The sequence below is a fragment of the Kryptolebias marmoratus genome, linkage group LG10, assembly GCF_001649575.2.
Source record: "Kryptolebias marmoratus isolate JLee-2015 linkage group LG10, ASM164957v2, whole genome shotgun sequence".
NCBI classification, from domain to species: domain Eukaryota; kingdom Metazoa; phylum Chordata; class Actinopteri; order Cyprinodontiformes; family Rivulidae; genus Kryptolebias; species Kryptolebias marmoratus.
In genome coordinates this window covers 21,980,812-22,006,021 of record NC_051439.1, presented here as the reverse complement: position 1 = coordinate 22,006,021, position 25,210 = coordinate 21,980,812, and the positions used below count along the sequence as shown (strand labels likewise).

At 43.8% G+C, this 25,210-nt stretch overlaps 2 protein-coding genes and 1 long non-coding RNA gene across 5 annotated transcripts in view; 2 read left to right on the top strand and 1 right to left on the bottom strand.

The window, feature by feature from the left end:
* Positions 1 to 3,673, top strand: part of gabrr2a (gamma-aminobutyric acid type A receptor subunit rho2a) — a 20,073-nt gene extending 16,400 nt beyond the window's left edge. Inside the window, exons 6-9 of the mRNA XM_017431651.3 lie at positions 652 to 792; positions 1,465 to 1,617; positions 1,701 to 1,909; positions 2,990 to 3,673. Coding sequence (XP_017287140.1) covers positions 652 to 792; positions 1,465 to 1,617; positions 1,701 to 1,909; positions 2,990 to 3,325 — 839 coding nt within the window. The 3' untranslated portion in view covers positions 3,326 to 3,673. The remainder of the gene's footprint in view (positions 1 to 651; positions 793 to 1,464; positions 1,618 to 1,700; positions 1,910 to 2,989) is intronic.
* Positions 3,674 to 6,329: 2,656 nt separating this feature from the next.
* Positions 6,330 to 19,706, top strand: syne3 (spectrin repeat containing, nuclear envelope family member 3). Of its 3 annotated transcripts, none has more exons than XM_017431690.3 (18): positions 6,330 to 6,454; positions 8,198 to 8,355; positions 10,103 to 10,275; positions 11,117 to 11,426; positions 11,511 to 11,666; positions 11,769 to 12,128; positions 12,424 to 12,560; positions 13,940 to 14,114; positions 14,211 to 14,393; positions 15,006 to 15,149; positions 15,222 to 15,356; positions 15,700 to 15,861; positions 16,034 to 16,206; positions 16,291 to 16,492; positions 16,703 to 16,837; positions 17,170 to 17,328; positions 18,309 to 18,341; positions 18,433 to 19,706. In XM_017431690.3, the coding sequence occupies exons 2-18, from the start codon at positions 8,212 to 8,214 to the stop codon at positions 18,613 to 18,615; spliced, it is 2,964 nt and encodes a 987-aa protein (XP_017287179.1). In that variant the 5' UTR covers positions 6,330 to 6,454; positions 8,198 to 8,211; the 3' UTR covers positions 18,616 to 19,706. The 3 variants fall into 3 exon arrangements, with proteins under 3 accessions (XP_017287179.1, XP_017287178.1, XP_017287177.1); XM_017431689.3 differs by lacking the exon at positions 6,330 to 6,454 and adding an exon at positions 7,900 to 8,088 and having other exon boundaries at positions 18,312 to 18,341; XM_017431688.3 differs by lacking the exon at positions 6,330 to 6,454 and adding an exon at positions 7,900 to 8,088.
* Positions 19,707 to 20,284: 578 nt separating this feature from the next.
* On the bottom strand, positions 20,285 to 21,366 carry LOC108245048. The gene is made up of 4 exons (XR_001808955.3): positions 21,167 to 21,366; positions 20,997 to 21,014; positions 20,816 to 20,860; positions 20,285 to 20,676 (listed from the first exon to the last, which is right to left on the bottom strand). It is a non-coding gene; the product is annotated as an uncharacterized LOC108245048 (long non-coding RNA).
* Between the last annotated feature and the right edge of the window lie 3,844 nt (positions 21,367 to 25,210).

Here is a 25,210-nt window from a genome sequence, read left to right as displayed (position 1 = left end):
CGACCTTCACATGTTTAATGAGCTCCACAGCGGAGAAGAAGATCATTAACCAAAAACACGACCGAGGCTGCTGTAGATCCTCCGCTCGTCTTCGCTGGACGTGCACAATTCATGCACAGGCCTGGAGGCTCCTTCTGAAACGCAAACTTTTCACATTTCATCATATTCTGTTCCAAACTGACGAAACGCATCAGAGCAAACATGAGCAGGTTCTCTGAGGGTTCTTCTGAGGGCTGAGGAGCTCCCCGAAGAACCGCAGACCTTCGTGCGGTTTCAGTCTCACAGCAGGAGGCGGAGGAGTGAATCATCACATCCTAACCCAGCTACTTCTGCAGACTGTTTTAGCCGATCATATATCAAAACGTTCAGCTAAGTCAGAAGGTGGGAGCCGTGACTTTTGGTTTGCTTTTCAGAATATTTAACTTTATTTACAAATGATTTCCCCACAAAAAACCATTGCTCCTTTTGTAATCTTTGATTTTTAGCTGTTTATTAGCTGCTTTTAGCTTTAACCTAAAGTCGTTCAGCGCTCAGCCTTCACTCTGCGGCTCTGTGAAAACATAATTTCTCTGTTTTTTGTTGATTCCAGACTGGCTGGAAGAAGCTTTAGATTAACTCCGTTAAAGCACAAACATGTCGGGTGTTTTCCAGATGCCTACACGGACGAGGACCTGATGCTGTACTGGAAGAGCGGAGACGAGTCTCTCAGCACCGACGACAGAATCTCTTTGTCTCAGTTTCTGATCCAGAAGTTCCACACCACATCTCGTTTGGCCTTCTACAGCAGCACAGGTACGTCTGGTTTATTTTCACCTCTGCAGGAGGCACGACAGGATGCTGCTGACAGGTTTGTGTAAAAATATAAATAACTAACATCACCTGCTGCTTTACATGACAAAGTTTAGTCCGTTAGCCTTGGAATATGTAATCAAATCAGTCTCAGCTGCTACCACACCAAATTTGAGCTCAGCATCTGTAAAATTTAAAGAGTTATAAACATTTTATGGTCATAACACAAACCCAAAGTTTATTTGTAACCCTGCCTAATTCACTTGAACAACTGAATTAAAATATGAAATTAAAATTTATGTAAAGTTTCTCTTACAAATAACTGATTTGTTTAACGTCTGGTTAAAATTCCCATCCAAACAGAAAACAAACGCAGAAAGTTCTCCAGTCAGTGATCAACAACAAACCAGACAGATTCTGTTGGGTTTTGATGAATATTTGATGACTTGGTGTCATGCTGTTCTGCAAACAAGATGCGGTGAAGAAAACCTGACTGAAATCAGAACTTTTGACATCTTTCAGAAACAAAATCTGTGAGCTGGAGTCTAGCTGTCAGAGACGCCTGCATGCGTGCTGGGGAGACAATAACCCTGCAGCCGGACTCTGATGGGTTCTGTATTGGTTCTGTAAGGGTTCTGTAACCCTCAGAGTGGGTCTGTTTGTGTGTGTTTGCAGGCTGGTACAATCGTCTCTACATCAACTTCACGCTGCGGCGCCACATCTTCTTCTTCCTGCTGCAGACGTATTTTCCTGCCACGCTGATGGTGATGCTGTCATGGGTGTCGTTCTGGATCGACCGGCGGGCCGTCCCCGCCAGAGTCTCTTTAGGTAAAGTAGAACTCCTGTTGGGAACATTGGGAGGAACCTTCAGGTCCGAGTCATAACCTGCAGATCGGCGTGTCTGTGTGCAGGTATCACCACCGTGCTGACCATGTCCACCATCATCACCGGGGTCAACGCCTCCATGCCCCGCGTGTCCTACATCAAGGCTGTGGACATCTACCTGTGGGTCAGCTTCGTCTTCGTCTTCCTCTCTGTGCTCGAGTACGCCGCCGTCAACTACCTGTCCACCGTTCAGGACCGCCGTGAGCGCAAGATGAGGGAGAGGGCCCGCTCTCAGGTGGGTTATAACTGATCTCAGGTGGGTTTTAGCTGACCTCAGGTGGGTTATAACTGACCTCAGGTGGGTTATAACTGATCTCAGGTGAGTTATAGCTGATCTCAGGTGAGTTATAGCTGATCTCAGGTGGGTTCTAGCTGTTGTCAGGTGAATTCTAGCTGATCTCAGGTGGGTTATAGCTGATCTCAGGTGGGTTATAACTGATCTCAGGTGAGTTATAGCTGATCTCAGGTGGGTTCTAGCTGTTGTCAGGTGACTTCTAGCTGATCTCAGGTGAGTTATAGCTGATCTCAGGTGGGTTCTAGCTGTTGTCAGGTGAATTCTAGCTGATCTCAGGCAGGTTATACCTGATCTCAGGTGAGTTATAGCTGATCTCAGGTGAGTTATAGCTGATCTCAGGTGAGTTATAGCTGATCTCAGGTGGGTTCTAGCTGTTGTCAGGTGACTTCTAGCTGATCTCAGGTGAGTTATAGCTGATCTCAGGTGGGTTATAGCTGATCTCAGGTCGGTTATAGCTGATCTCAGGTGACATATACCTGTTCTAATGTTGGTTGTAGCTTCTATCAGGTGTGTTCTAGGTGCGCTTAAGTGGGATGTAGCCAATCTTAAGAGGGTTCTACCTGCTGTCAGGTAGGTTATAGCTGATTTTAGGTGAGTTATACCTGATCTCAGGTAAATTCTAGCTGATCTCAGGTGGGTTCTAGCTGATCTCAGGTGGGTTCTAGCTGATCTCAGGTGAATTCTAATTGATCTCAGGTAAATTCTAGCTGATCTCAGATGAATTCTAACTGATCTCAGGTGAATTCTAGCTGATCTCAGGTGACATATACCTGTTCTAATGTTGGCTGTAGCTTCTGTCAGATGTGTTCTAAGTGCACTCAAGTTGGATCTAGCCAATCTTAAGAGGGTTCTAGCTGCTGTCAGGTAGGTTATAGCTGCTTTCAGGTAGGTTATAGCTGATTTTAGGTGAGTTCTAGCTGCTGTCAGGTGAGTTATAGTTGTATCTACGCCGTCTTTGTGTTTGTCGGCATGAATGTGTTTGCCGTAATATTCACCATGTTGTGTATCTGTTCCTCTCAGTCGCTGCCCTGCACCTGCAGCATCTCCCAAACCAGAACCATGACCATGCTGGATGGCACCTACAGCGAGGCCGACACCAACAGCCTGGCCGGCTACACCGAGGAGCCCATGGTTCCCGAGGACGAGCTCGAAGAGAAGCACAAGGTCCCTGAGAAGTCGGAGCACATGGTGGTCCACCTGTCCATGAGCAGCGAGTCCGCCGCTACCAAGAAGAGGAAGAGTCTGCGAGCCCTCAACATCATCCAGAACACACACGCCATCGACAAGTACTCCCGGATGATTTTCCCCGGGTCCTACATCTTCTTCAACCTGATCTACTGGTCAGTTTACTGCTGAGAGACACGAGGAGGTCCAGGTGGAGACAGAAGGACGAGAAGTCCAACAATCAGTAACACTAAGAACATCACTCATGGACAGCAGGAGCACAGCAGAACCTGAGGACATTCAAAGGTCTCTGACTGAAATCTGCTTCTTGATTTCTTCTTCCTCACACAGCAGCTCGAATGTTCTTCAGCGTTCCACCTGACAGCAAACAGAAACAACCAGACACTCAGATATGATTGTTTTGTCTCAGCCTGGACGTGTGAAAACTGACAGGATTCACTTTGATTCATCGACATTTCTGTTAGAGGAACGTTTTACCGACCAGAGCTTAATTCAGACGGAACCACAACTTGAAACTCAATCCACTGTGTAAAAAAAAAAAGAAAAGAAAATTAAAACCCAAAGGAACCAAACAGAAAAACACAACATGATGACAGAGCAGAGGGTGCTAGAACGTGAAAATAAACTGAAGTAAAAATGTGAACACCACAGTTCCAGCTGCAGATTCTCCCCTGAGGGGGAAAAATAATAAACCCAGTTAAACTCAACAATGATCCAACTCAATGCTGTACACTCAGTTTATTAGTTTTTATAAGGTGTCTCTTTGTTCTACATGAAACCTGCTGAGAAGAACGAGAACAGAACCAGGAAGCGTTTCAGTCCAGTTAAAAAAAACAAAACAACACATCTTCAGATTGTTGAGGTATCTTGTTACAGACTCACTGCAGGTAATTTGTCACGATGTTGCAGCGACATTCATGTGCACGTGAGCATGCACGGAAACCAGCTCTGACAGACAGCTTAGTTCAGGTTCAGCTGAAGTTTTATTCGTACGGATTAGTTTGGCTCCCTTTGATGCATCCGCAAACACATTTCTGTCAAAATAAAACTCATCAGTTTTAAAACGGCTTAAAAAAAAAAATTAATAAAAATGTTGTTTTTTTTCACAGCTGGACTCATGAAATCCACTTTGATCCAGAAACTCAGTTTTATAAAATCATTTCTGTTGTATCTGTGTAGATTGTTCAACTTTTCAAAAAGTTCAAACTGTTTTTATGACTCTCAACGAGTTCACAGCTGCTGCCTGCACACCTGTCTGCAGCTGCACACCTGTCTGCAGCTCCACAGCTGTCTGCAGCTGCACACCTGTCTGCAGCTCCACACCTGTCTGCAGCTGCACATCTGTCTGCAGCGTCATACCTGTCTGTAGCTGCACATCTGTCTGCAGCTGCACATCTGTCTGCAGCTGCACATCTGTCTGCAGCTCCACATCTGCCTGCAGCTGCATACCTTTCCTGCAGGACGTCCTGTCTTCGTTCCGACAGAGCTGCGTTTTACGCTGAACCGAGGAGTTGTTGAACGTCTCACCGCCTCGTTCCGATCCTCCCTGACGCTTTCAGCTGATCAGAAACCACGCCAACGCGTTTCTGTAACAAACGGCTCAGAGTCGATCAGAACAGACCGTCAGATGTTGAACCTGCAGCTGATGAACGGTGTTTGTAATGGACAGTTTCCACATTTCGCTGTATAAAACTGAGCTGTTCGAAAGCTCTTCCTGTCTTCACTGAACGTAAGTTTGTTGGTTAAAAAAAAAGAATGTTTCTGTGTGTTTACTGAGATGTAATAAATGTGATCATGAACAACAAAAACCCTGACTTGTTAAACTTCCTTTCACCCGTTTCATGTCGCTCAGTTCCCAACATGAAGCTGCTGAGGAGACCAAACTCACCTGTTTCAGGTGTGTTCATCTCCCCGACGGCGGCGTCTGAATCTGTTCTTACAGAAAATCATCCGATGGAGTCATTTCGTCTCAAATCGTCCAGATGTGTTCTGTTTTTCTGCTGAACCAAGCAGTTATATAAATAATGTACAGCCTGGGGATGATATTTAAATGAATATTTTAATAAAACCGAACAGATAAGTTTAATATAAAATTGTTTAAGTGTTAAAGTTGTATGAAATATTGTTAGAATAAATAAAAAAATGAATGAAGACTAAATGATTATTAAAAGGAACAAAACGGAAATAAAACTCAAAGGTATTATAGTTGTAAAAAATGCAAAAAAAAAAAAAAAGAAAATTAAAAGCATTTTGATTTATTTTTACTTTTTAATACTTTATTTATTAAATTGATCTAATTTTCTTCTGTTTTTTATATTGTCATTAAAATGATTTACCTTTTTAAATTTTTAACTTCTCTAATTATTTATTTCTCTAAATAAACTGTTCATTGAGGTTCTAGGTCATAAAGAATAGCAACTCTAGTGCATATTTATAGCTTTAAAAAAGTTCAAAATGTACTTTTAGAGGAATATTATGACAAACTAAGTGATAAATTATTTCCCCATACAGCAGCTGTTCATAGATTAAGAACAAAAAAACCCATTAGTAATTAGAAAGAAAGCAAACAACAGAACAGAAAAGGGAGAAGTACAAATAACACAATAAAATTAATAAATTGAATAGTAGTTTTTATACATTTTTTCAAATATTTTGAAAGCATAAACTGAACCAAATGACAAACTGAACCAATGAAATGAAGGTAAGATGGCACTTTATGGATCCCAAGCAGGGGAAATTTGCAGCAATATAAGAAAATTTGCAGCAATATAAGAAAAAAGAAAGAAATACAGTAAATATATAAATCAGGCAAAAAGAAAGACAATAAAACAAAATGGTGTAAAAATACAGTAAATCTATAAATACAGTATAAAGAAACAAATAGCATAAAAAGCTATATATGTGAAAATAAGAAAAATGTTTATTTTTTGTTGTCATGTATTCTTTTATTTATTTATGTGTAAAAAGCATCAGTAACATTATTGATATATACTTGAAACATGATGGCTTCATGGTCGTCGGATTGTTCAGTTATTTTGTAAAAATGCGTTTTATTTTTATTCATTCTGACACCAGTTCGTTTTTATTCTCTCGGTGTTCCACAGAATCTGCTTCTCCTCATCTTCGGCTTTTATTTTCATTTCTCGTCATAGCGTTTCCCGCTCTCACTGACACCGGCAGCTGCAGCGTAGCTGCCGTTTCCGAGCGGTCAGTGAACGCAGCTCGAGGGCTCCACTTCCGGTCTCCGTGAACTTTTCCGTCCCGAACAAACAGACGGAGTTCCGCCCAGAAAGCGAAGCTGTAAGTGTTTCTGCGGTTGTTTGGGGGTTGTTTACAGACGGAGGCGCTGTTTGTTTGTTTATCGGAGCTGTTTACAGACAGCTTTCCGGCGGCAGCTCGCCGTATGTTGTTTGTCGGTCACCTCCGATGAATCAGCTGTCAGATAATCTGTTTCCGGTTGATCCGCGGAGGCTCTCAGCTGTGTTTCACTGCACAGGTGTTCAGTGCATACCTGTCAGTCATCTTCAGGCAGATTTATGTTTCTGCGTCGCATCAAAATACACCTGACGTCACTGAGCTGCGTCACTCTCACTTAACCGCCAAAATTGTAGTTTCTTCCCGTACTTCCGGGTATGACTCCATACCTTTGCTGCAGAAGATCAGAACCAGTCCTGAAGTTTAATTAAAACCTCCTAAAGTCAGATTTATGTTCTCATTCAGACTGAAACCTGGAGGAACTTTATGTTCCATATGTGTTAAACACCTGTAGCGTCTTAAAGGGACACTTCGGGTTATTTAAAGTGTTTCTGCTCAGTCACTATCTTCTGAGCATGCTCAGTTTATACAGGATGATTTATAATCTGAAACAATTAAAACATCAAACATATATATATATTTTTTACATTGTTTCTACATTCAGATGGATAAAAGACAGACACCTGTGTTTAAGGAGGTATGCTGTAATTACAGGACTTAAGGTGGAAGAGGGATGTAATGTGGTTAAAATCAATGATCAGTCTTTGCTTTACAACACAAGAATAATAGCTACAAGCTAAATGCAGCAAAAGGCTAGCTGGAAGCAAAACATAACCAAGACTAGCTAAAGTGTAAAAGTAGCAAAACAATAGCTAAAAGTAGCAAAAGGCTAAGTGAAAGCTAAATGCATCAAAAGCTTAGCTAAGAGTAGTAAAATGGTAGCTAAAACCTTAAAGTAAAATAGAGCTAGTTTGCTGAAGCATATTTGAAGAAATCTTATTGTATTTTTATGGGTAAATATCTGTAAATAAAAGTTAAATATCGATAATTCTGTCTCCATCAGATCTGATGAGTTAAACGAGGCGAGTTTGATCAGCTGGTCAAAAATCTGCGTCTTTTTCTGCTTTTTTACTTAAAACAATGAAGTTAGCTTCTATAAACATGATGTGAAAATATGTGATGATAAATCCACAGCGTGCGTTTTAAATGTAAATGTAAATACTTTCAGGTCCTGTGACTTTGCAACAATAAAACACACAGAGTTAAATCCATGTCAGTCATTCGGTTGGTTTGTAGCTACATGCAGAAACATCTGAACACGTTTTAAACCTCAGAGAAATCTGCAGAGCTGGAGGCGACACGTGCAGAAAGAATGCTGCGGTGGGCAGAATGAGTCATTCAGGAAACACAGCTCCACGTTTGTTTCCCTCTCAGAGGAAAAAGGAGAAGAAGAAGAAGAAGTATTAGGCCCCGCCCCGCTCCGTGTCTCTCTGCAGTTTAAGTTTTTCCGTTTAACTGCTTCTCCTGAGAGAACATCGAGTTCCTGCTTCAGTCTGGAGGTCGCTCATGGAATTCGGGGCATTTTTTAATCACATCTTGACAAACTGCAGAACATTACTTTGATTTTTGTTTCTACCCAGAGCGAATTAAAAGGAGAATGCAGCGTTTTCACTCTGAAGGTTTTTTACTTGTTTTGATTACCCTGAGAGATTCCGCTGCTGTCTGAACATCGTTATTGTCAGCAGTAAATACCTGAGCCTCTGTCCGTGTGTCCTCAACCCGTTGCAGGTTCGGGCGCAGTCATGACCCAGCAGGAGCTGCAGGAGTTCTCCGACTGCCTGGAGGCGGCGCTCGCCTGGATGCAGGCCGTCCAGGAGAGGCTGAGGGCCAACGACAACACCCAGGGGCCCCGCGACGCCCTGGAGGCCCGGCTGAGGGAGACGGAGGTGAGTCGGGTCCCGGTTTGATCCGAGCTGCTGCTGAAGGTGTTTCAGTTCACGGAAAACACAGAAACACACCTCAGTTCTGAAGAAGTTGGAATGTTGTGTGAAATATTTGATGGCAGCAACACATCTGTTTAAAGAGGTTCCAGATGTTCTCCTCTGCAGCATCTCCATCAGTCTGTAAACATCTGGACCTGAGATTGTCCCATTCTGTCTGTTCAACAGTCCTGGATGGGAGCAGATGTTGTTCTAAAACCACTAATGCACCCCCATACCATCAGAGAGGCAGGCTGACCTCACAACAGTTATCCTCTTTGGTCCAGAGGAGACACATCTGTTCACATCTAGATTCTTCTTTGCCTGATGGAGCTTTAAGCAGCATCTGTGGACGGCACGGTGAGCTGTGTTTACAGACAGTGTTCCTGAGCAGAACCAGAACCAGAACCTGGCTTTAATGCATTTTGTTGCCCCAACTTTGAGATGTGTTGCTGCCATTAAATTCAAAATTATCATTATTTACACTCCTTTCTCCTCCAAAAAAGGTCCAATTTATTAGTTTAAACATTTGATATATCAACGTGAAGTTTCTATAAAAATAGAAACTCCACGTTCTCAGCAGAAGGAACTAGAAACCCGGATTCTGTTTTGTGTTAATTCAGTTTGACCGGAGTAAAACCTGAGCTCTGAGAACAAACTGCATCTGTTGATGAGCCGCTCCCACCCGGGCTGATGTTTCTGCCCGGCGCGCCGCAGCTCCTGCAGGCGTCTGGTTGTAAAATGAGCTGCAGCTGTGAATAATCACCTCCTGGAGCTGCAGCTGAGGAGAACATTAACCCTGTTTCCTGTCATCGTTTCGAGACCTCTCCCTCCTGAAACTTGCAGTTTGTCAGCCTGTTTGGTGGAAACGAGGCAGGAGAACCTGTTTCCGAATTGTTTGTTTTGGTTTTCTGTTGTACTTCTGCAGAAGTCCCTGTGTTACACACCGTACAAGTATTCATGTGGTGATGCTCGAGTTCCTAAAAACACTGCAGTGATTTCCTGCAGAGACCTGTCAGAGATAGAAGTTGTTTTTCCTCATCACAACAAACTTGCACTGAGATAAAACCTCCTCGCTCAGTCTGAACCTTCAGCTTCCTCTGCAACCTGTGGCTCTCTGGAGCTTTGAGCAAAACTCATCTTACCTCATTTTATAACCAGGAAAACGGTGGAAAAAAAGGGGCGAGTCATTCTGAAAACACCAAAAATTAGAAGTAAGAGCTCGCCTTTGATTAAAACTTCGGCCTTTATGAGAGGGATTTAATCCAACAAACTGGCCTAATCTTTAACATTTCAAATTAAGATGTTTATATTAATTTTAAAGAAGACGCTCAGATCTGAGCAGGCTGATGTCTGTCTCCTGACTTGTTGCTTCACTGAGACATGAACGTCAGTCCTCGTGTTCCTCAGTTATTGTCCTGAACATCGTCATGAAGGCTCTTGTGTCCAGAGTTCTTTAAGGCTGATAATCAGATCATCCTGGTTCCTCCTCGTTCTGTTTCTGCACCACCTGAGTCTCGGCTGCAGGTTCTGCATCACACCTTTCTCACCTCTCGGAGGAGATTCGACCGTCGGAAGCATCATTCAGGAGAAATCGCTCTTTCTGTGTTTCAGACAGAGGACTGAGGTGTTCAGGTTGGAGGAGAACATCCAGACTCGGTTCACATCGGTGCATATGACAAGCAGGTGTGTGTTTTACCTCCTCCCTGTGCAGAAAATCCATCAGTCAGCGCACGAGGGCCAGGTCAAGATGGACCAGGTTCTGGCTGCGGCGGAGAACCTCCTGCAGAGCGGAGATGAAGAGCTGAAGAGCAGCACCAACGTCAAACTGAAGGAGCTGAAGAGCCTGTGGGAGGAGACCAGCACCCACATCATCCACTGTCACAGGTGACCCTCGGCGTCTCGTTTCCAGATTTAGAGTCAGCTGAGAGCGAACGTGTGGAGCAGATAATGAGCGGAGAGGTAAATAAATGTCATCTTGTCAGCATGTAGCTGACTTTAAACAGACACAGATTTAACTTCAAATGTCATTTCAACATGAAAGATTAAACCGTGACATTCTCGTGCACCGAAATAACCTCTACTCTAAATGTTTTTGTAGCTCTGAGTAGAAAATAACCTCCAACCTGCTGAGAGCGGAGATGAAACAAGTCAGAAATCAGAGACATGTAGGTTAAACAACAAATAAAATATTTAAATGATAAGAGTTTATTAAAACCAGAAGGTGAACTGATGGATTTACAGGAAACTTCAAAGGCTTCTGATGGTTGTTTTAAAGTCTGGTTAATGAGATGTTGAACTTGTTGACTGTTTTCATAAATAAATTCAGTTTGTTGAATCTCAGCTTTCATTAAACCTCAGCTTAGAATCTGAATTTAAAGGAATAAAATCAGTTTCCAGGCGCAGAAGATAAACAGGAAGAAAGGGGCGGGGCTTGTTTGTGGGCGGAGTCTCTGATGCTCATGTCAGGGATGATTGAGTTCTCATCTGAGATTCTAAACTCCAGGGCAGAAGGTTTTCCCAACAATCCTCTCCTGTTGTTCCCATCATTCCCAACCTTTTTCCATATCATTGCCATCCAGTTTTCACAATACTCCCATCCAGTGTTTTCATCATTCCCAGCCATTTTTTACTCATCATTCCCATCCTGTTTCCACCGTTATTCCAGTCCCGTTGTTCCCATCCTTCCCATCCTGTGGCGCTAACGTTCCCGCTCCCGTCTCTGCAGCCGGATCGAGTGGGTGTGGCTTCACTGGAGCGAGTACCTGAAGGCGTACGAGGAGTTCCAGCTGTGGCTGCTGAAGCAGCGCTGCGGCCTGGACACCGACGTGGAGCTGCAGCTGGGCCCGAAGGAGAAGCTGTGGCAGGTGGACCAGCAGGAGGTGGCGCTGAGCGACATCCAAAGCCAGGTGGCGCTGTTGGAGAGGCTGCTGGACGAGGCCGCGGCGCTGCACAGCAGAACCCAGGATTCCAGCATGAACCCACAGGCCCAGCAGAAGCTGCAGGAGGACTACGACAACGTGCGGGACCGAGCCAAGGTGGGACACGTTCGGCTTTACCGGGAGGATTCGGAAACAGCCCGAACGGTGCGGTGAAACCGAGCGTGTTTTCTGTCCCGTCAGGAGCGTCTGTCGCTGCTGCGGAAGATCAGCGACGAGCACCAGATGTTCAACAGCTGCGCCCAGAAGTTCCAGTTCTGGCTGCTGTCCAAAACCAAAGAGCTGACGGAGCTGATGAATGGAGACGACACGGCGGAGGACAAACTGAGAGCTTTAAAGGTGAGACGGGCGGAACCAGGCCTGACGACGAGACCTCAGTTTATCTAAAATCATCCTTGAGCTGGGTTTCCAGATGTTTCCCTCTGTGTTGTCCTGTCTCAGACCCTGGACGACAGCGTGGCCTGCGAGGAGAAGACTCTGCAGCACATCGAAGGCGTGGCGGACGCCGTCAGGGCCAACACGTCTCCGGCGGGGGCCGAAGCGGTTCAGGAGGAGGCCGAGGAGCTGAGGCTGGGCTGGCAGCGCCTCAGACAGGGTCTGTGTGAGGCCGAGGACGGCCTGCGCTGCAGACTGGACTCGCAGAGCCAGTACCTGACCCGGTGCCAGAAGCTGGGGGAGAACATCAGGCGCCTCAGAGAGATGCTGGAGGGGGTGGACCAGGAGCTGGAGGAGACCCAAGACTCCGGGAACTGCTTGGAGACCACCGAGGAGCAGATGGTGGGCCAGTGGAAGAAATACTCGGTACGGGTCCAGAACGGGACCGTGGGGAACGAAACACCAGGTTCAGCCAGATGTTGAGCTTTAGATGGAAGTAATAAAAATAAATTCAGTTTGGTTTTACAGCGTTTGATTGACAGCTTTCAAAACATATTGTGTCTGCAAAGAGTTTGTTGATATTTTAGAAAAAAGCTTCAATTTATTCTGCCACTGTTCTGAAATTTGGACCAGAACTGGGTCAGACAGAAACAAACTTGTTAATTAGTAAAACTTTATTTAATTTGATTGAATTTATACTGTTGCTCTGTGTGTGTTTCAGGTTGTGAGGAAGACTCTGGCTGGTGAAGAGTCTCAGGTGGAGCAGCTGAAGTCTCAGCTGAAGGATCTCTTCAGGTTTTCTGAGGATTCTCATCACCTGTCTGACGACGTTCTGGCTGTTGTTAAAGAGCATCAGAGGTAACGTGTGTGTGTGTGTGTGTGTGTGTGTGTGTGACAGAATCTCTTCAGTAAATTAAAGCTGTCAGTGTTTATTTTACCATGCTGCTGTTTCCTCAGGGTTATTGTCATTAAGGGTGCCGATTAATTGAAACATTGTTGTTCTGTTCTAATTGGTTTTCGTCACAATTTTTGTCCATTTTCACCCCCCGTAAATAAAAAAACATGCATATTTTAACATCAGAGCATCTGGTTCGATCAGGAATGGCGTGCTTAGACTTTTAGTAACAATATGTCATACGACGTAGACAAAGTTTGCAAAAAACTGCATAAAATGTCCCCGTCAGGCAACAGTCAATGGCCCTCTTTGAAACGTCATTCAAAGTTTCAATGGGTTGCAAAAAGTTGGATTTTATTTGTCTGCTTTAACTGCTTCTCTCAGGGGTTCATGGAGCTTAACGAGCAGCTCGTTTAGATATTTAAAGCTCAGAGTTACTCGGGTTTTGTTCTGTTCCGGAGGCTCGTTTGACCTGACTCTTATACAGAAAAACACCTGTTAGTTTTACTCTTTTGTTGCGATGATTCTTTGTCTTTGTTAGTTGTCAGAACGAGCCGAGGGATCAGCGGAAACGACACAGAGCAGCTAAAAATACAATCTGTGGTTAACAAAAACCACAGATCCGCCGGCGCCGGGATTCTGGATCCTGCTCACATCTGAAAAATCTGACTTCTAAAGGAGAGACAGAAACTCTCAGATAAACAAAAACATCCGGTCGTTTTAAATAAGTAATAGATTATCAGGTGAAAACCATGAATTTTTCTAAGATCATAAAAAAGATTTTATTGTTTTTGAAGCTTCAATCATTTGTGGTAAACTGTATTTTCCCTCAAGTCTGTTGGTTTATCTTTACAAACACCTTCTGCTGCTTTTTAAAAAAGATTGAACTGCTGGACAACATTATTTAGCATCAAGAGAGGCTTTATTCTCAGACCAGTTTCATCAGAACCAGACCTGTTTGCGGGTCGGTCCGGGTCGTTTATCAGTTACTTCTGTAGGTCTTTGCAACGCTTTTCAGTCTGAACGTTTCTCTTCGACCTGAACGTTTTCGACACGAACCGACAGAACCTCTCAGAACAGAGTTTCAGAGAAAACTCTCGGGTTTTAGAGAGCTGAAGGTCCTGGCGGGTTAACGAGGTCCACGCCACCTGTAGACAGTCTCCCGTTGCCATGGAAACAGCAGAGGTATCAGTCTGTGCTCTGATGTCAAACCCTGGAGGCATCTGCGCGCCGTCTGAAATATCAGACTGTCTGCGTTCCTGATGAGTTTCCACCGGGCGGTGACGTCGGAGCGCAGGGTTCTCGGTTCCGTGTTCTCATGCCGGGTTCTTGTGTGTCTCAGCGTGAAGTGCCGAGCGAACAGACTGTGCTCGGAGTCGGAGCTGGAGCTGAGGAGCGTCCTGCAGGACCCCCTGCTGCTCTTCTCCCAGTGGAGCCTCTCCGTCTCTCAGGTGATGGAGGCCTCCAGCAACGTCGCCGACTTCGCCAACATCTCTGTCCTGCTGCAGAAGATCCAGGTAACACGTCCAAGAAGACATCAGGAGGTCAACGTGTTCTAACATCTGATCTGAAATGAACCATTAACTCTGCGTCCTCTCTGTCCCCTCCTTCAGTGTCTCCTGAAGGACAGTGCCCAGCTGCAGGAGCGTCTCAGTCTGCTGCAGGTCAAGGGGGACCTGCTGGACTCCGTGTTTGGTCCTGAGAAGTCCAACGGGCTGCAGGAGGAGCTGAGCACCGTCGTCCGGAGGAGAGAGCTGCTCCACGGTCAGCTGCTGCAGAGGAAGTGCCGGCTGGAGGTACAGAAGATCAGCTGGAGACTGCAGCTCTGTGCTCCATTCTGATGGGAAAGCTGCAGCAGTTATTGATGTTAATTGGTCAAACTGTTAAAAACCCGATAAATAAACACCTGCAGAGGCGAGGGTTTGGCTCACAGCAGCTTCAGCTCCTTTCTCTGCTCGTTTTTATTCTCCAGGTTTAAACTTTTTGACCGGTTCCAGTTTTCCTCCTGCAGCTCTCCTGCTGTGTTTGGAGGATGGAGGATCCTGTCTCACTGCTGGAAACTCATTCCAGATTCCTGCCTCTGACTTGCGTCAGAAATGTGGTGAAATGTTTGGTTTAGCTCCGGTTTCCCCCACGGCGAGAAGAAAACATGTCAGATACCTTTTCTCTGTTTGTGACCTGGATGCTGTTCCCTCTGATCGGTCCGACGTGTCGTTCATCTGAGAGCTGAACAAACGGGAACATGTTAGGTTGCAGGACAGATCGGCTGCTCTGATTGGCTGCTTTTTATCAGACTGTAGATAACATCAGACTCTGTTGGCTCTGAGTTATAAGATCTAAATAATAAACTGAGTTTAGTCCAGGCTTGAAAGTGAAAGTTTGATCTCCAACCTGTTTTTCCCTCTCAGGGTTTAGTTTCTCGAACCAAAGACTTTGATGAAGCGTACAAGCTGATTCTGTCCAAGCTGATGGTGTTCAGGGATCGACTACAGGCCGCTGATGTCCTCCAGCCCGACATCGTCGCCAAGAAAAGCCAGCTGGACCAGTTGGTGGTAGGTGGCAGGCAGCTTTGACTGCTTCCAGGACCTCTCTGCTGCAGAATGACCGTGTCTCTGTCTCTCCAGGTTCTTCAGAAGGAGCTGGAGGACGATGAGGCCCAGCTGACGGCGCTGGAGACGCTGGTTTCATCCGGTCAGAGCAGCAGGACTCCGTATGAGAAACTGTGTGCTGATTGGACCGAGCTGCAGAGGAGGGTGACGGTGAGACGACGTTCCCCTGTCTCTTTCCTCACCCGTACGATCAGCTGATCGGAGGGTCATGTGATGCAGATGTTGTGTGTTTGTGGCTTTTTTGAGATCAGCTGTTTACCTCGTCTTTATTTTCTGCAACTGCTGCTTCTTTTTTGTCAGTTTAAACGATGATCATTGCAGAACTGTTTTTAGTGAAGATCTTTGACCAAAACAGGAAGTAGAGCAGTTACATAAATTCAGCTTAAATGGACATAAAATGTAACTTTCTTGTTTTTGTTTAAAGGTAGTCTTTGCAAACTGCAAAATAAAATCTGTCTCTGAGACATCCAGCTGATGTCTCCTTTGTGTTCAGCTGAAGGTCCAGGAGGCCGAGGACACCGTCTCGGACCACGAGCGTTTCCAGGGCAACCTGCTGAACATGGAGAAGTGGATGATGGTGATGAGACAGAAGCTGGAGTCGTTCCATGGCTCGTTGGGAGGATGGAGCGTGGAGGGGCGCCGACCCGAAGCTCAGGTCAGTGTTCTGACCGACCCGAGGACGCCATCAGGGTCGGGGGGCTGGGTTCCACAGGTTCTGCAGGAGGAGAGATGTTTAACACTCCACGAACCTGTTGAATGACTGTTTGGACCTGGTTGTCCTCGCTGGTCCCTCAGCGAGGACAAATGTTCTCCGTGTTTCTCCTCAGAGGGCGCTGGCGGAGTTCCCTGAGAAGGAGCTCCAGGTGCACCAGATGGACGTCCAGGTCCAGAAGGTCCTGAACAGAACCTCCAGGGACGGGCAGGTCCACATCCTGAAAGACACGGAGCGCCTCAAAGAGCTCTGGGTGTCTCTGTGCGATCTGAGTCTGAATCTGCAGGGGTAGGTGACAGAGCCGGCGATGAGGGTGGGGTTCTGTAAAACGGGTCGAGCCGGGTCAGACTGAGTGTTTCTGTGTTCTGTCAGGCTGCTGGACGGCTCCACAGAGACTGACTCCGGATCAGCTGTGAGGAGAGGACGGCTGGAGACACAACATCCCCCTCCGTTGGTGACGGTCGGTACATTCGGCTCTATAGGACAGGACGTGGACGGTTCTGGTATCAGATCATCATACGGTTCTGCAGGCGCCGAGGTGACGGCCCGGTCCGGAGGAGAAGACGGCAGCAGGGTAAACATCTGCTCCATTCACTCCTTTCTGTTCCTGAATTAATCAAAGGAAAAACCGGGTCGGTCCAGATGTTCTTCAGAATGGACTGGGCCCGGTTTCAGCTGTCAGAACCCGGGTCCTGATGCTGTAATCACCGTCAGCCCTGCTGAGGTTCTGATTTCCTCTCGGATCGGACTGAGCACTGATTCAAGGCGTGTTTGGGTTCTGCAGGGCAGCACAGGACCCGACTGGGCCCGGTTCAAAGCCTGGCTGTCCGGAGAAAACGAAGTTCTGTCAGAGATCCTGAAAACCGACTGGGCCGAACTCGGCACCAAGGAGGTCCAAAGCAGACAGAAAACCCTGCAGGTAAACGGATCAGAGTGAACGACTGAGGAAAACAAATCAATAATCTGTTAAATATTTAAAAATTTAAATCAGTTTGTTAGAAAAATAAAAAATAAATACAAACACATGAAAATAAATTCTATTTCGAAGGATTTACCTGATTTCTGCTCCTTCTTTTCTTCTAATGAACCCGAATATTTGCTCACATCAAGTCAGAAAGAGATGTTACCATTAATAACACGTTATTAACACATTAATAACACGTTATTAACACGTTATTAACACGTTAATAACACGTTAGGAACAAGGTAACTTTATAAACATTAAGATGTTTTTGTGTCGTGCTGCTGCAGGGTCTGAGGTCCAGAGTGTCTGAAGGTCAGCAGATGTTCCAGATGTTGCTGCAGGAAACTCCTGATGACGATGAAGGTCTGGAGGAGGTCCGGTACCGCTGGCTGCTCTACAAAAGCAAGCTGAGGGACATCGGAACCAGGGCCAGAACCGTCCGTAAGGTGAGAGACGAACTGGACCTTACAGTCAGAGAACTCGACCCTGGTGTTCTGAACCCGCAGCAGACCGGGTCGGTCAGAACTCTGTCCTGTTTCATTGGAGCAACGGTTTTAGCTCGACTGGGATCTTTAACTGGACTGTTACAGATGCACGCGATCAACATCTCAGAGTGGAAAAAAAAAACTTCATGTCTTCGAAGGGGCTACTTAATGCTGACATCACTGATTCTGCAGCCTGAGAAAACATCTGGACAGCAGCTGGCTGGTAGATTTCCAGGTTTAGCTGATGTTGGAGCTGTTAAAGGTTCAATTCTGTCAATATTTCAGACCCTCCAGGATTTCGCAATGTTGTGAAATCGCAACTTTGCCGCAACTTTAACCCAATATTTATTGTTTCTAAAGTGATTCGCCACCGTTTCTAGTCTCTTCTTTGTGGGTTTGTGTAGCGTGGAATACAAAATAACCCCAAATAACTCAGGAAGAAGACACATGACGTCACTTCCTGTTAACATCAGAATGCCGGGAGCGTGCAGGAGCAGCGACCGAAGCCAAAATGTGCGCTAATGCTTCACATTTGCCCACAAAGATTTCAGCAAACCAGTTTCCTTGTTGGTAATTATCTTACAAAACTAGGAAGGATTTTTGGTTTATATATTAAAAGTTATGGTTGTTTATTGATTTTAGTAAAAAAAAATCACAACTTTTAGGAAAATACCTCGTGAAATCCTGAAGGGACTGAATTCAGTAAAAATCTCCCTGAGCGTCACCTCTCGTTGTAATGCTGCCGTGTAACCAGCAGGTGGCAGCGCAGCCTCGTGTCTGCAGGTAGTTTTATTCCCTCTAACTGTCAGGATGACATTTATTCTGTAGACAAACAGGAAGTCTAAAGTGGCGTGTTGTGCAGTTTGTTTGTTTTGTTTAAAGTCAGCATTTTAAAATCTAAAAACTGTTTTTTGTTTCTGCATAAATTCACGGCCAATCAGAAGGAGGTGGGCCCTAAACCGACGCTACAGAAGGTAACCATGGTAACACCGTCCTGTTTAACACACACCTTCGTGGCTCCGGGTGTTTGTGGCCCCGCTCAGCGTGTTCTGTGTGTGTCGGCAGAAACCCGGGCTGCTGCAGCGGATCTGTCGCCTGGCTCTCCTCCTGTGGCTCCTCCTCCTCGCGCTGCTGCTCCTCGCCTTCCTGCTGCCGCTCATGGACGAAGGGAACAGCTGCTCGCTCTCCAACAACTTCGCCCGGTCCTTCAGCGTCATGCTGCGCTACGACGGGCCTCCTCCCACGTAGAGAACCGGAACCGGAACCAGAAACAGAACCAGAACCTGGGGTTTCTGAGCAGGTCTGCAGGAACAAGAACTCTGTGTGGGTTCTCAGCTTATTTTACTGCTCAGAGTCTGACGTCTTTCTCTAATTATACCAAACAAACTGATCCTGAGTCAGCCTCCAGCAGGGTAACTCCGGCTCAGACAGGCCACGCCCACCTCAGCTCACCTGGCTGCAGGTGATCACCTGAGGTTCCGCTCATCAAGCTGAAACCATTTATTTATGTTTACTTGTTTTACGTCTCATTCGGTTATTTTTCATTAAAATGCATCAAAAATGTGGGATAATAATAATAATAATAATATAAAACACTCCGAGGCTGTGTTTGAGTTGTTCACTCACTCACTTTTTACTGAGGCAGCCATTTTGTCGTGCAGGAAACAGACGCTACAACGATGTAAATAGACCATAATGGCAGCCTGAGATGACAGCAGGCTAATTGAGGCTAATCCTAACGTCAGAATCAGTGAAAATGTTTTTAATTATCCAGATGTCTCTAATATAAATAATGTGTGGCTCATTTTTTATTGGTAATAAATCATAATTTTAAAAACAGGAACCTGTGAAACGATACGATACACGAAAAAGTGTAACTAATTTTAAATCCCGGTGTTATAAAAACTGATGATGTTAATTAGATGTTCTCATATTTGCCCATTACTCTACATTCAGGTGTTTTCTAACATATTTTCTGGTGTTTATTTGCGACAGGAAATGCTTATGAAATTATAATTATGAAGAACGCTGCGTTCAAAACGCAAAAAACTCCAACCGGTCTGCTTCGTTGTGAGTAAAGGAACATTTCAAACACAGCCCGAGGTTCAGTTCCTGTAAGAAGCTTTCAGAAATCACCCCATCAGTTTGTTTCCATCCATCTTTCTTTTTAACAGCAGTTTTCTGTCTCAGTTACGTAAACGCCACAACGAGCGGTTAACGGTTACTGAGCATGCTCAGATGAAGGCTTGTTTAGTTTTTTTTTCTGTTTTCTGGTTGTGTCTAAAAGCAGGAAGCTTCATGTTTGTCTCTGACTCATTAAATGTTCAGATCGAGTGGTTGATGATCTCTTCTAGTGACTTTCTAATGTTTTAACCCGTTCATAAAACATTCAACTCTTTCAGGAGATGAGCGCTATGACTTAATTTCTGTAACTTTTATACTTATATAAACTATTTTATTTATGAAAATATCCCTATTAAAATACAGAGATCTCTTCAAATCTTCTGTTAATACCACTAATGCCACTATTAGTAAAGCTAATTCTGCTACAACTAATTATGCTCTGACTTATACTGCTAATGCTAACGCTAACTTCTGCTAAACTTAGCTATCCTTTTGTTTATTTTTGTTTCCAAGGAGCTGAAGTCCGGCTGAACAACCCTCCAGTCTGCAGACGGGTCAGAGTTTAGAGCAGAGGTCTAATTCAGTCTGTTTAAATAACAAAGTGGTGTTTCTGCAGCAGCTTGCACATAAAGTTAAGATGTTAAATCTTAAATTTTTAATGTTCATGCTTCCAAAACACCCAGTTCTGCAGCACGTTTCGTTTGAACGTTCTGTGTGTAAAATATACAAATATTTTATTGCTATTAATCTATAAATAACATCATGTGAACCAGCTTTAGAATGCAAATAACCCTTTTTTTTTTTCCAGAAACACTTTATTTACTTCAAAACCCCCTATCAATACAAATTACAGAAACAATAAAGAGTATTTTTTACCACATCCAAAAATAAAACTGTTTACAGGGATAGGACACAAACGGTGTCAACAGTTGCCTCCACATATTACTGACTCAAAGAATTAAACATTAGCCTTTAAAAAAGAATTCACATATTTAATAAAACAGCAACTTTAATAAAAATCTCAGCCCTTTATAGACGAGCTGGAAGCACAAGGCAAAATAAAACAAATCCTGAGAGAATAATCTAATAGAACAATCAGGTTCTGCTCCAGATTTATATATTTCCTGATGAGCTAAATAAAAAACAACTGTTTTTCTCCATCATCTTCTGCTTTTCACCGATTTCCTGTTGAGAAAAATTGAACAAATGCAGCTTTCGTTTGTTACAAACAGCAGATTCTTAGGCTTCCAGAACATTTTCAAGATGGATTAATGAAGGATAAAGTCAGAAGGAAAATAAAATAAAACTGAAAAACAGTGCTTACCTTCTGGGGTTCTGCGTCTTCAGGAGAAGATTAGGAGGAAAGAAGCTACAGAAAAATAAGCAGAACTACATTTTAAGATACATGGTTTTGCAGATCTGTTCTGTTTTGATTTTAAAAAAAACAACTTTCATTTAAAACTACAAGTAACTTCAATAGAAAAATAAATATGCAAATTACTTACTATTTGTCAGTTGAAACCCTGAAATACAGAAAAAAACCATCACTAATAATAAACAATTAAACTATTATATTTGTGCTCTTCACTGTAATATCAGACGTTACAGGAACATGAAGGCAAACACAAGCTTTGTTATAAATAAAGCAGGTTTAATTATGTGTTTTTTTCCTCACCATTATTCTTTATTCCCCACCACATGACTCCAACGATGATGATGAGCCCCAGCAGGACAAGACCTCCAATCACAGCTTTAACAACTGCAGTAGAAACTCCTGAAACTAAATCATTCCAAATGTTTAATCAGATTATCAACACTCAGTAAGGATCATCCAGCTGTGGAGTTTGACATTCCTGTGCTGTGGTGATCTACAAAGTTTACTTCCTGGTGGGCGGTTCCAGTCTCCTCCTGTTGGGTGAGTCGTCACTCCCTCCACACCTGCAGAGGATCTCCTCCATCCAGTCCTGTTTGGGTTCTGCCTTCATGGTGTTGCTGTCATAGTGAAACATCTGAACTTCATCAACCAAACCAACGACAACAAACTCTGGGAAGTTTGGGATTTGTGAAGACGCAGTGTAGAAATACTTCAGGGAGTGGGTCACTGAAAGAAAAAATGAATAAATGACAGAATTTAACCACAGAAGAAGACAAACGTGCATTACATGCAGTGCCCGAAACTCTTTTGTCAAAGGGAACTGCAGATGTGGGTTTAATTAAAGGGGTGGAACCAGTAAAATTTACTCCCACGTCTTCCTACAGGCCACACCAGAGACAGTATCCATTAAAATCAGACGCTGAAACTAATATTGAACCAATAATCAAAGATCTCTGAAAGGCCAGAGTGATCATTATACACCTTTATTTCCAGAAAAGACAGCAGCTCCATCTGCTGGAAGGAGAAAGTTTCAGGACCTACAAGCTGTTGTTGAAAACTACTGTTAAATGTTTGGGCTACAACTTACCCCAAGAGGTTAAAATGATTGGATGAAAATAGAAAACCTAAACCAAGAACGACGAAACAACTCGTGCCTCCGTTTATTTCTGCAGAAGTTGGATTATAGGTTATGCATCTGTTGCAGCTCCTATAACTGCATTGATTTATGATGTTCCAAAGGCAGCAAAAAAACAAGCATTTGTTAAAATAAAACAAGTTCTGGGTCTACCAGATTAACTTTTAAACCTTTTATCCAAACTGTTGGGTGTAAAAATGGATTCATGCCTTCTGTTCTGACTCAAAAGCATGGCGATAACAAACGAACTTCGGCTTTTTACTTGTCTGCGTTAGACTCAGTGGCACCAGCGCTGCCACATTTCTTAATCTCTCACCATCCAGGGATTCTGATGACTGCTTGGAAGAAATTGCTTCAAAAGTTCTGCCAAGACCTGTGCACAAATCCACGTTTGTGTGGATTTCATTGAGTTAAACAAATGTGAAGGAAAAAAAAACAAACTACAGCAAATCCAGATTATCTAACAGCAGCAAAGGCCGTTGTAAAAGAATTAATTTTAACATTTGGAATACCAGAAGAAATCTATAGTGACAACGGGAAACATGATTGCAAAATAAATTCAAAATACTAACTAACCCTAAAAAGGAAATGAAAAAAAAACAACGGAAAAACCAAAGAAAGTTGGATTTATTGTTGTTATATTTGACTCCCACCCAAGCAGGACTAAGACATTTTGAACCTTTTTTTATGGTAGATTATGTCTTCTAAGGGTAGATGAGAAACTCAACCAAACACTCGGAGACTATATGGTAAAAATGCTAATTCTTTTCCAGATGGACACCAGAAGCCCTGAATGAACTGGATTTTGATGAAACTTATCAAAAAGAAAACACTAACAGCCCTAAAAGTAGCTGAAAGGATGTCATGTGTGCATCTCAGGCTGTAAGTTAGTTAGATTTCCTCCTGGTGAGGCAGGACAAACAATAGATACAGCCTGGAGGTTACAAAACCACAGAACTGAGCTCTGAGCTCCAGCAGACAAGCTGCAGAAAGCCACAGAGTCGCCTCCACCTGCGATTCATGTATATACAGTTACAGATACAGGAAATGAGCCGACCATGCTGTCGTTTGTCTCCTCTCTGCCTTTAGTTTTCAGCTGCTGACTGATCAGTTAGCTTCTAATTTTAGCCTCATAAATGGATTATTAAACAGAAACTCTCCTCTGTTTGACTCGGCAGGTTTAAATGCGTAAAATCAGATGAGGCGAGGTGTAACGTTTGTCCTGCAGACCAAAAACTGAGGCTGAATCACACACAAAAAAAAACATTTTTAATTCCATTTAAATTTGTCAAAGTAGTTGGAAAACACACAGAACAAAACAAAACACAGCAAGCTGAGTAATACATTGTTTATTAGGAGGAAGTACTTTGCGGGACAGTGCCCTAAAAAGCATTATAAGGGTTTTAGAAGGTTAAAAACTGTAATTCTGATAAACATGGTCTGCTAAAACGTTATCAATGAACTCTATAGAATCAATCTGACTGCCTACAACATTTACTCATTACTACAATCCTACAAATGCTCAGTTTTTGACGTAGATTTCTTATTTTACATTTTTTATAAATTTAAAACCAAGATCTGACCGCTCCAACTCACAGACAGGCAGTGACATTAATAATTAATGTCAAAGGTTTAAAAAACAGATGCTCAGACTGTTTATTGGAGATGACTCTCAGCTACTACCACACCGAAATTTAGCTCAATATCAGTAAAACCGACCGAGTTATGGAGGGTTTTGTGTTTACTAAGACCGCTCAGGTGACTACAGAAGTTTACCAGCTGTGGATGCACATCCAGTTGTTCTTCTCTGAGAGTTTTATTTAAATCTGTCCGGATATTTTGCTAACAGACACACAGACTCTGACTCCAGGAGGCGCAGAAAAAGAAAGTTACACTAATACTTGGGTGGAGACAAGAACACTGGCTTCACGTCCAAGTATCTTAATAAATACAGTATTTGGAACAAAATAATTATTAAACAACATATATAGCCTCTACTGCGAATAAAACAGAACAGTAAAAATGTGCATTTACCAGCTGCAGAGCTGTGGATCCCCAGCAGAAGGAGGAAGATGACGGTTTTCATCGTTTCTGTCTTCTTCACTGCAGTTCACTGTTTTAAAGAAGAAAAAAAAACCAACAACTCTCAGCCTCAATTTCCGGTGGTTTCCGGTGTAGGAGGACAGAAGAGCGTCAGAATCAGTCTGTGGGTTGGAGTGGTGTGCTCTCACCCGGATGTGAACACAGGTGTATGTTTGAGGTCTTTTATCCAAAGTTCCTGAAACCTTTCCTGGTTTGCGTTAAAAGCTGCTCAGCACTAAATGCAAAATCTTCAGATTTGAATTTTCTGTGTGCATTCTTGTTGTTTAAACTGATAATCTGCTCGGAGGTTAATGCAGTTGCTCCTTATCGCCACCAGAGGGCAGCACCAGACTCGAGAAACTGAATTTAATGAGTCATTTACAGAAAAGTTGGATGTTTTCTGATCCAGAACCACGAACACTGGACGATATCTGTTCAGTTTCAAATAAAAACAGTTGTGTTTTTATTTGAGCTCACCTGTTTTGGAGCAGGTCTGGAACAGAAGTGTCATTAAAGCACCTCAGCTGATCAGTTCCAGGTGATGCAGCCTGGAAACCACAGAGCTCGTGTGTGATTCAGCAGGATAATAAATATTTTTTAAAATTCTGCAGCTCTCTGTGCATGTTTCATGAAAACCAGTGAGTGTTTTGCTCCGGTTCTGGCTCCGGTTCCTCAGCCAAGCCCACCAAGCTGTGCTGCAATCTGGAGCTCACACTTTGCCAAAGAATCACAGAACAAGCTCTGAGCTGAAAGAGCTTCCAGTTTGTTTGTTTTATATTAATCTGCTGCAGGACGCCCCCCATCAGATGCTGTTTGGTTTTTTTGAACATGCATTATTTAAGGAGCTCCAGCTGTGGAACATTTATGGGTTCTAGCTCAGCTCAGGATGGTTCTCTGGTTGTGAAAACAGGAGATGAGTGAGACGTGCTCCGTCTGGACTCAGACCCACATATTGGGTTAATTTTAGCCCCACGTGCTGATTGGACCGGGAGTCCTGCTGGTTCTGGTTCTGATTCTGGCCTGTTTTTTCAGAAACCTGCTGCTGCTGATGGAGGTGGAGCAGAAACAGCATCAACACCTGTTGACTGAAGTTACCTGACTTTAAATAGTGTTAAATATGTATATTT